Source organism: Notothenia rossii (assembly GCF_949606895.1).
Source record: "Notothenia rossii genome assembly, chromosome: 4".
Classification (NCBI taxonomy): Eukaryota; Metazoa; Chordata; class Actinopteri; order Perciformes; family Nototheniidae; genus Notothenia; species Notothenia rossii.
Window position 1 is genome coordinate 24466023 of NC_136902.1, and position 10987 is coordinate 24477009.

At 44.5% G+C, this 10987-nt stretch overlaps 1 protein-coding gene across 2 annotated transcripts; it reads left to right on the forward strand.

Moving 5' to 3' along the window:
- Positions 1-638: 638 nt before the first annotated feature.
- Positions 639-10584, forward strand: pdpn (podoplanin; the record flags this gene model as incomplete). 2 transcript variants are annotated; one of them, XM_079677025.1, is made up of 4 exons in its annotated part: positions 650-1227; positions 6889-7332; positions 7721-7829; positions 8958-10584. In XM_079677025.1, exons 1-4 carry the CDS (start codon positions 1164-1166, stop codon positions 8962-8964), a joined length of 624 nt encoding a protein of 207 aa, XP_079533151.1. In that variant the 5' UTR covers positions 650-1163. The 2 variants fall into 2 exon arrangements, with proteins under 2 accessions (XP_079533152.1, XP_079533151.1); XM_079677026.1 differs by lacking the exon at positions 8958-10584 and having other exon boundaries at positions 639-1227; positions 7721-7833.
- Positions 10585-10987: the final 403 nt, after the last annotated feature.

Genomic DNA, 10987 nt, shown 5'->3' on the forward strand with positions numbered 1-10987 from the left:
CGGCTCCTTTTCACGGGCCAAACCTGTTTTAAAAAGCTGCCTTCTCTTGCTACTGTCTGTCAGCAACAGATGCACGCTGGCACTTTCCTTTTTGTATGCACCATATTGATGATTTTAAAGATACATGCAGATGCTGTCTGCTGTTAAACACTTCAGAATTGTAATACGTAACATCAAGTGAAGCTGTGTTCTGTTGCAGACACTTTGTTGGCTGCTAACTCTGTGATTAAGGCTTATTTTAGACCTTTGTTTACATCTTTTCATTCATTCAGAAAGCATTTGAAAAGCCTGTTGCTTTAATTGTACAAGTTGCACAGATATAGTTTGAAGAGCTTGTCCTTTATAAATAATACAACAGTCTATTTATCTGTGTTTTCCAAGGTGTGTGTGTGTGTGTGTGTGTGTGTGTGTGTGTGTGTGTGTGTGTGTGTGTGTGTGTGTGTGTGTGTGTGTGTGTGTGTGTGTGTGTGTGTGTGTGTGTGTGTGTGTGTGTGTGTGTGTGTGTGTGTGTGTGTGTGTGTGTGTGTGTGTGTGTGTGTGTGTGTGTGTGTGTGTGTGTGTGTGTGTGTGTGTGTGTGTGTGTGTGTGTGTGTGTGTTGCGGGGTTTGCAAACAGGGGGCCTAGCTGTGCACCAAGAGGAGACCCCGTCCCGCTCGGGGCTGGACCAACGAGGGCTGAAGCCTCCTCACTGCCCCAATCCGGACTCCCTCCTCCCAGCACAACCTGCCCCTCGCTCCTCAGCCGGCCCAGCCCACCACCAGTACCAGCACCCCTCCTCCACTCTCAGTCACTCACACACAGTCTCTTTTCTCTCTCCTGCTGTGTGCCAGTCCCTCTCTCCCCTCCACTTCCTCAAAGTGGCCACAGCTCCTCTCTTTTCTCTTGTCCTCTTTACATCTCTCCACCACTCTCTTTCTTCCTCCAGCTGTGAGAGCAACTGCCTGTTCCTCTTCAACTCTGCCAGTTAAACGGATCTCAGGTCGCCTCTTTTCCCCCCTGACGACTTTATCTTCCTTCTTGACCTTTTTGTTTTTGGGTCCTTCCCCTCCGGAGAGACCGGTTGGTGTGTGTGTCTGGCGTGTGTGCGAGGGCTCCGGTGTCGTGCTCTTTGCCCCAAGGGATCCCCTAAAGGTTGTGACTGGAGGAGAAAACGTTTCACCACCATGAATGTTCAACTGCTGTTCCTGTTGGCCCTGGCTGGCCCTTTCTGCGCTTTCACACATGCAAGTAAGTGAAAACTGTCTCTATCCCATCCTGCCGTTAGCACACTGTGTCCCCTCGCTCCCTCCATGTGCCCACCCCACTACACTCTTTGTCTCCATTAACCCCTGCTGACTGAATAATAACACTCTAAATGCTGGTTTTAAAGGATACGTTTAACACCTTTTTTTATTTGTGTATTTATTTACAAATTCTAAAGGCTTTTATTTTTATTTTTAAATGTTCTTATTGTTCACTATCACTGTAAACTGCCCCCTGAAACATCTTGCTGTAGTGCGGCCCATATGTCCCACCTTAGCCGGGAGTCACTCATCCAAAGTCTTGGTCAAGGGTGTTAATTGAACAAAGAGGGGCCAACTGAAGTGGATAGTCTGTTCTGAAACATTTGAACTCCCTCCATCTCACTTTCTTCCTCCTTCTCACGCTACTCCTGAGCTCTTGAGAAAGAGTCTGATTTGTAGTCACTGAGGGGAAATGTGATGTAATGGCAGGAGCTCTGCTGCCTCGTGTCTGTAAATTCTTGGCACTGGCAAAGAAAAGAAAAGGAATATCCTTTGGAAGACTCCCAAACTAGCGCTCATACTCAGCGACCGAGGGATGGGGGGGGCTGCAAACTGTAACACACACCGCTCACATTTATCTGAAAGATTATCCACCGTCTCCCATTCATCTCTCACTGCAGCCACTTTCATGTTTACTCTGCTTTCTCCATGTTTCTGTGTGTCTCATGTCTTCCCTTCCTGCGCCTTGACCAGCAGTGTTTGCCCATGAAGCAGAAGGCAGGGGGGGGGGGGGGGGGGTGTGGCTGAGGGAACTGTGGGGCAGGGCTGCTTAGCGTGTGGGTATTAATAGAGAGAGGCTCTATATTTAAGAGGGTCATATGGATGAGAGAGGAGCAAGAGACGAGAAGGGAGAGCACCCTGTACGTGATGAGCCTCAAGAGGCGCCCCACCCTCTTTCAACCGAATGTTATCGTGCAGCACGCCGCCCCTTGGCATTTACCCATCTTTGGTTATCAAACTTGACCGCTCAACCCCCCCCCCCCCCCCCAAACTCTCTTAATAGTCCCCCGCCTCCCTCCAACTCTCTGCCCCCGTCCCCTGTTCCAGCTTGATGAGTCTCTGGACCCCGGGGGACAGGGTTGGTGTCGGCACAGGGGGAGCAAAGAGGGGCTGGGGCTATTTTTAAACAACAACCTTTACCGGTAGGAGACGACGTGCCTGCACCATTACCATGGAGGTTTACTCTTTAAAAAAAAAAAAAAAAAAGTCCTTAAACTTTCAGAATCATTCTCAGCTTCAGTTTCCCCAGGAAAAGAGGAAACAAAGAAAATAAGCCCAACATCCATGGCTCTCAAATGGGGGGCTTTTAACTTCTCGCGCCTGCTCACTTAACTAGCTAGCCCCATGTATCCTGTAAAACCCTGCACCTCCTCCCTCACACTAGTGCCCCCCCCTCCTCTGGTCTCCTTCTTAATGAGTTTTGTCTGCCTCTCTGGGCCTATAACGTCCCCGTCACATCTGGCTGCTGAAGGGAGAGGTCAATGGCCTTTGTCCGTGCCCACTTCTAGAAAATGACTCAAATGTTGCGCTCACACTCCAAATATGAGACACATGCTGGTAAAGAGGGACCATTAGAGAAGGACAACTTCTCACGTAAACCCAGTCTCGTTTTGAGAAGGAAAAAAAAGCCCAGTCATACTTCCAAAGTTTTCCACAAGGAGAAAGGAACATCTGTTTATGGAAAGAACGTTTGAGCGGGGACCGAGCCCAGGCCCTGACGACCTGACGCTGTAGCAGAGTGTCAGAGTAATGTATGTTTCTTTTTGTGTGTTTGTCTCCTCTGTGAGCACAAGACACAAATGTCTCATATCTTTAGCACCTATGTGTGCAGCAGGGTGAGACACGGTGCAAGAGAAAGTAGGAGAAGAAAAAACAGAGCTACTGACTAAGGAACACTTATACAACTGGGCGGGTGTTTTTATGATGTGGGAGTTGGATTGGAAGGTTAGCAAGATTAGGAATACATTAAGAGGCTTGTTTGATTAAATTGTAAGTCTGGGGTGTTTAGATTTAAAAAGGAAAAGTAGGGAGTAAGAAGGCTTAGAGTGATGCCACTGCACGATCTGTTTGTTTTGTCATTTCAACAGTGGCTGCATTTAAAGTCATCCCTGCCCTGATTCATTACATGTTAGGAATTTAATCAGACCTGTTCGGACTAAGATTAAAGGCCCATTTATCTGGACCCGTTTCTGCCCCTGGCAATGGAGTCCAGATGGGACCTGCTGCATGTTCTCCTATCTAAGTAAGACCAGGAGGAGAAAGAAATCCGTTCCTGTGCGAGAGTGGACGCTCATTGTGATAAGACTGGCTGAGAATATTCCACTCCACTCTGTCTCCTGCAAAATCCCCCAGAGTGCAATGCATGGCACACAGCAGTATCTCCACAGCTGACTCCTACTTGTGGAGCAGGGGGGGGGGGGGGGTTTACGCCGTGCGGCATCTCGTCAAAGTGCGTTCAGATGGGCAGGGCGCCTATCTCTCTCACATTTCTCTCCTCGAGCGCCGAAAAAACATTCCTGGGCTCCAAAGGTGGACACACTCCCTCACACCGTCTGCACGACCCTTTCCCTCCCACACAAGACTGTGAATTATCCACACACACACACACACACACACACACACACACACACACACACACGGGGGGGGGGCTCAGTGACAGCTGATTGTGATCGTAATGGATGGAAGCTGCTACTCCCTTCTTTCCTGTCTCACACTGTATGTCGTTGTGTGCCTCCCTCACTCTCACACTCTGAAGGTTTTATTTATGCTAGGCAGGAGTGGAGCCTCATGGTGCCCCCCCCCCCCCCCCCCAAATCTTTCTCACAGCTTTTTGGTGTATTCCTGTACCACTTTAACTCTTTTTGTGTCACACTACACCTCTCTGTCCCCCCTCGTATATCTTCATCCCATCACTAAACATTATTTAAGGTTGTTTGGCTTATTTGAAAAGGCCAGTAAATCTAGTCAAAGTTGTTTATCTGACACTTGAGACTTTGGGCTGTTTCGCTGTCATAACAAGTTTTTTTCCAGATTAGTAGAAAGAAAACATCCTCAAAAGTAGGTGTTTATTTTACTACTTGAGTTTGTAGATTTTTCCTACATTTCTTAATAAATCAAATCAATTTCTTCAGACAGTATAATCACCAGTAGTCTTCTACTTGTTTTCATGTTTTTAAAACCAATGAATGAACCCTTTAATACATAGATAACAGACACACACTCATACCCATAAACACACACATTACTGCATGAACTCACTGCCGCTTGCTTGCGTTTGTTAACTGGCAGGAAGATTTTCTGGCAGATTCATGCTTCACGTGGTAGTGGATGTGAGGGAGCATGTGTGGTCGAAATGATGTAATGGTGGGTAAAAGGGCCCGGGTGCACCACCAAGAAAATGTGGAATAATAATGGCAACGCCACAGTTACGTAAATGTTTCTTAGTCCAGGTCTGTCCTTCTTTATATTGCTGGGATGAATAAGAAACTTGAACTCCATCCAATTGTTCTGTATTTTCCTTGGCTGGGTGGGTGCATGTTAGTCTGAGTCTCTTCATAGTGCCCCAGAGTTCTGAGGTTTTAATGAGTTTACATGGTGCTCACATATCTTGTGACTGGTTGACCTAGAAGTCCTTAGCAGCTTTAGGGGTCCTGTTCTGGATATGATCCTGTGCTCTGACTCCCCTCGAGGATTAACAGAGGGTCACTTACACACATGCCAACCATACACACTGACACACATCTTACTGTGAGCAAAGACAGCAAACCAGAGACAGACCACAATAGAAATCAAGCAACTGAAATGACTCGGGGCTGTTCCCGCTCTCTCAAAGGTTTTCAGCAACAACAAACCCATCCTTAGGGAGTGGCAGAGTCATGGGGAGAAAGAGGGAGAAGAAGTAGATTAAAAGCACCAGAGAGGATGTGGACCGCAGCAGTCTTACTGTGTTACTCACTGCTGCAGCTGTATTAACCCCAGATACTCAGCACAGTGGGGAGGGAATACTACTCGCAGATAATTGTGGGAACTGTACACATAATGAAACCATTGTTGAGCGGGCGATTACACATAGCGTACTGCCATGCACAGACCATTTTGTCATCGCTTACAGACTTGCCAAACAAACAGTCTGGGTCGCCTTTTTGAACCCCCCCTGTACTCAGTGAGAACAAATGTTTTGTTATATTTATCCCGCCTGTTGCAAACTGAGATAGGGAAAGCATGATGTCAGACGCTAAGTTTAGAAGATATTTCTCGTCTCTACAGGGAGAATGTTTCAGGGAGACAGAGTTTTAAAGGATTTTCGACTCTATAGAGATTTCAGGCCAACGTTTTGTCAGTGGAAAGTTAACTGTAGACCGTAATTTTGTTGCCACTCTGAAATCTACCTCCTCGAATTAGAAGCAGCGCTGTCCAGGCATAGCTTTCAGTTGTGGCTGGGAGGATGTTGAACGTGGGGAGATGTTGCTAGGGTTATTGGAGGGAAATGATTAGGTTTAACCCGCTTCATAGTCCAGACCTTGATGAAAGACATGAGGATAAATACATGTCTTCTTGCAGATGGTAAACACAAAATGGGAGCCTCAGTTTGACTGCAGGCACAGAAGGTCTTTTGAGATCTCATTAAAGTTATTTACATATTATTTTTCCAAAATGTAAATCAAGATTGTTGATTTTACATATCTATTTATACAAAAAAAGAGAAAAACTAAAGTAGTAAATGCTTTAAAGAAATATGGCTGACATTTCCTCTAGGTGTTCAGTCCACCATTAAATCAATCCTTCCTGGGTCTTCCTTAAACAAAGCAAGTTATTTTGATCAGGCTTTGTCCCTACTGCCCCACCCTCCCTCCCTCCCTCCCGTTAATGGACGGAGGGTTAACAAGCGTTCCCGCCCTCTCCTCACAGGTTACGCACTCCACAGGAAACGAGGCAGAGAGGATGTGGCATGCCATCTTGCAGACACAGAGCTTTAAAGACAGGATGGAGGGGTGGAGGAGTCATGGGATGTGGTGCTCATGGAGCCTTGTGCTGGTGATGGGAGACGTGTGAGAAAGAGGAAAGGTCATGCCATTATGTCAGGGAGGAATGTAAACACTTATATTGTTCTCTTTGACCTTTGTTGTACCCATCCTGACAGAAAGGGGGCTTTTTCTGTGTCCGCTCCTTGTCTTGGTCACTCTGACAAAGATCCATTAATCGTTGTACGATTATTCACATATCAAGACATATTATGTATTTCGAGCTTTTAAAAAGAAACGTTTTATTTATAAAATAATATCTAAGAATGGTGCCAGAATATACCTGTATTTATGATAACTCTAACAGATATTAAAAAAAGACTACAAATATGGACTAAATTGTTTTAATAATCTAACACCTTTTTTAAATCATATCGGTTTCTTCCTTGCGTTATCCTCCTACCCCAACACAAAGGATTATTATTTTCAAAATGTCTATTGATACCAAGATAATATCGTTATTGTAAATGATTCTGACCACCATAACAATTTGGTGAAATTCTGATGTTGTAATTGTGATGTTTCAGGAACACAGTACACAGATTGTATTCCTAAATACTAAAACGTGCGTCCTCTCCCTGCAGGCCCCACAGAGATCCCCTCAGACCTGGACGTTGGTGACATGACCGAGGCTCCAAAAGAGGAACTCTCTGTTTTCACTGGTCTTCCTGCAACTGAAGCAGCAGCAGCAGAAGAAGAAGTAACAACAGAAGCGGCCGTAGTAGAAGCGGCCGTAGTAGAAGTGGCGACAGAAGCAGCCGTAGTAGAAGTGGCGACAGAAGCAGCCGTAGTAGAAGTGACAACAGAAGCAGCCATAGTAGAAGTGACAACAGAAGAAGCCATAGTCACAGAGGAGCTTCCTGCAGTCGAAGCCAACACTGAGGAGGCTGTCGTTGAGACAGAGGCTGCTGCTACTGAGGCCCCTGAAGTCATCGTCACTGACCCCCCGGCACCGGCAGAGGAAGAGGTCGTTCCTACAGAGGCCGTCCAGGCAGAAGAAGATGTGGTCGTTGAAGAAGGCACAGCGGGTGAGGAGTGTGCGGGGGGGGGGGGGGGAGAGATGGGGTAGTGTAAAGCTGGTCACTTGAAGTCAGGTGTTACTGTTAACTGATATCATACTGCAGACACTCTGCCAACTTCATGTGTGTCTAGCAGAGTGAAAAAAAGGGTTTAAAGGTCAGAAACGGAACTATAGATAGATAGATGGATAGTATTTACTGATTTCACCCATTTACTTATGTACTTTGTTCTCCAAGATACAAACCTGTTTTTCTTAATACAACACATAAAACAAGCAATTTAAGGCGCTCTCACTGGTCTACATAACAATCTAAAGATTCGAGAATCTCTTAAAATAGAAAATAAGTCTTAAAAGTCTTTAAAAAGTGTACTAACCCTTGTGTTTCTGTTCCACAGAGGGCATGAGTTCTGGCCAGGTGGTGGGCATTGTGATTGGCGCTCTGATTGCGGTGATCATCACCATTGCCGTGGTGATTGCTGTAGTGAGGAGAATGGGAAAATACTCGTAAGTACCTCAAAGACACACACACACACACAGCTTGAATCCATGTGAATGCAGAGAGTTTTATTGATGTTGTGCAGTGAGTCATCACTTCTGGCTTCCTCTAAATATGGAGCGAAAGAGCCAGCATGAGCGTCTATTGATCCCTGACACATCCTATGATGAAATAACACAGGCAGTGATGTAATGGCTCCTGGACAGAGAGTTGTTCCGTGTGATATGCTGACCCTGGCATGCACAACACAAACTGCAAAGCATTTGGACCATAGTTGCTCTCTGCCGTTAAACATATTCCTCCATCGATCTTCCCTCGAGAGTCGTAGAGTTCCCATCTACTGTATGTGAAAGCGTTCCCACGAACCACACCCTCCCCTCTGAGAAAACGCTCATGAGCTGCATGTCTTGCTAATGATTGATGTTTCTTGTGTCACAGGTCTGCCAAGAACAAAAAAACCGGGAAGAGCGTTATGGTTTCTGTAAATGTCTCAGTCTTGATTCCTTCATTTAATCGGTTTAACCCCCTCGTGTCCCTAAATCGCAAAAGTGTAACATTCTCCTCTTCCCCAAAATCCACCAGCTAAGTTTGATGCATATTGTTGCTTTTTGCTGACACACAGTCCCAAGTGATTATTGGAATTAGCTTGGTTACTGAATCAGTGTCGGTTTTTGTGGCCAATGGTCTTCCATCAGGCTGGTTTTATATTGACAGCTTGATTTGAGCCGCAGAAACAAAGGGACTGTGTGTCAGAATATTGCCAGCATGTGGTCAACTTCTGTTTGGTGTTTAACTCAATACCTAATTATCAGTATTTCTGTGATTGTTGAAAAAAGTTTATTTCACTGTACATGTGGTCCAAAGACTAATTGCGTCTACTCCCAAACAAACTGACTTTAAAACAAAATGTCTCCCTTTCAGGTTTTTTAAACACTTTTTTTATGTAAACCTGTTTCATTTTTCTTACTTACTTTTATACTTTAATGTTTAAATTAAATGTTTTTTGTATTATGAATCATAACAGGTGTACAAATGAATAATCTTTAACAACTGAAACTTAGATTATCTTTCTACTAAAGATGCAATAATCCTGCTTTTTCAATCACACACTGACTCTCTTGTTTTTGATCCCGCAGCCCTTGAAGAAAAAGTCGGCCAAGCAGCCTGAGCGCACAAAGTTCTGGAAATTCTGAACTACTGAACTGTGACATCATTCGCGATCATTAGAACAAGCACGACACCAGAACTAAACTAATCCAACCAGGACTCTGGACTGTTGCCAAAAAAGAGGGGGAGGGAGTCTTGTGTGTGTTAATGTATGTACTGTATGTATGTGAGACAAAACATCCTCACCTCCCCCCACTACCTTCCTGAAACCCCCCCCCCCCATTGCCCCGAGCCCCACCCTCACCCCAGGAGCCGCTGATAAATAAAACGCTCTGTCCTCCCCTACTCCCCTGGAGAGAACAAAACAAGGTGACAGCAGGATGTCACACAATTTGAGGCCTTTTCAAATGTATTATGTTCAACAAAACACTTTAGGAAAGATGGGAAGGGGGGGAGTATCTGACTACTAGGGATACAAATCTCTCTCCTTTTTAAAGAGTGACTTATTTAGATGTGCGTGAAAGGACATACAAAAGGAAAGTACAGACAAAAACAAAAAGGACATTTGGAACTCATTGAAAGTGGGAGCAGGAAAGGAAGCAGGAGAGACTGCTACAAATTCCACAGAATGTATATACAATGCAAGGGGACTACATTATACAGCTAATGACTTTCTCATATGTTGCAGTTGCATAGGCTGGCATTTGATCATATGGAAATAATACACAGTAAACAGGCAGCCTTAGGCTATTGTTGTGGCTAACAGACCTTTAAAGAAACCATATGCACCAGTTTAACACATCATCTCATATAGCCAGATATGTTGGCCAACTGTATGAAGCACTGTGTGCAGAAGTTGTTTTGACATAATAACACACTTGTGAGCTCTGAGGGCTAGCAGGAAAGAAAAGCCACCCTCATATACAAGAGTAACGTGACATTCTGCCCACTTTAACACTGACATATAAAAACCTAATACATATCTGTGAAATTTAGCAGAAGGGTTTGTGCCACTGCCTCTGGTATTCTCTAGGTAGTTCGGGGGATTTTAACTTTTGAAGTGCATTATTAATGTGAATGACTTTTTAACTGCCACCCATTCCAAAAGAAAACAGCTTCTGTGACTTCTGGCTCGTTCCTTATAGAGGCTTACACACACCGCCAGTGGTTATGACATATAGTGATAGCATTGTCTTGACAGTGTATTCATAGTACTTCTGTTGATAGTTAGTTTACCAGAACAGCCATCCGGTCTTTTAATTGAGCTAACCCCAGATTGCGTGCACAGGATGACATTTTATAGTTGCACTTATAGTTTTAGTGCACAGTGTTAGGCAGCGATGCCCTGTTTTTGTTATTTTTTGCAATTGTAAGAGTGCTACATGGGTGTACAAATAATGAAGTCTCAGCTTCGCTGCGCTTGCTTTACAAACTCGTTTAATATGTGCACTGAATGAGTGATATAATGTTTAATGAATAGGCTTTTTAGACACTGCAAATGTTTGCAACGAAATGTCTTTGTTTCCCCTCCTCTGCTTCGCCACATATTATCAGTTCTAGGTCTTTAATTTGTGCCATCTGATTTGTTTGATCCCTTTTATTTAATTGCAGTGTTTTGTTCATACTGTTTCAATAAAAAACTGAAAACACTGATAACTCTCTATTGTGTGAATATTTCTCTCAAATATCTGTTTATTCTCCTCCCATTTTCTATCAGTTAGATTACGTTCTTGCATTTAAATCAAATCCTTCTTGAGCAACACTGTATTCAGTCAGGCCAAAATCCTTCTGACGGTTAAAATCTGAGACTCTTATTTTCTATTTGCAAATGCACTTCACACACATCCTCAACAAGCTTACAGAGAGGCAGCTTCCACTCTGATTGGCCCACTCAAGAAAAGCACTTTTTTTTTTTTAAAACAACCCCTTTTCAGCAGGCAAACAAACAGCACCAAATATGGAGGACCATATGGCCTCGGACCGTTGGGGCGGTTGAGCCCTCTGACAGTTGGGTGTGTTTTTTATGTCATGATGTGGACTTTTTCATACGGAGCTGTTA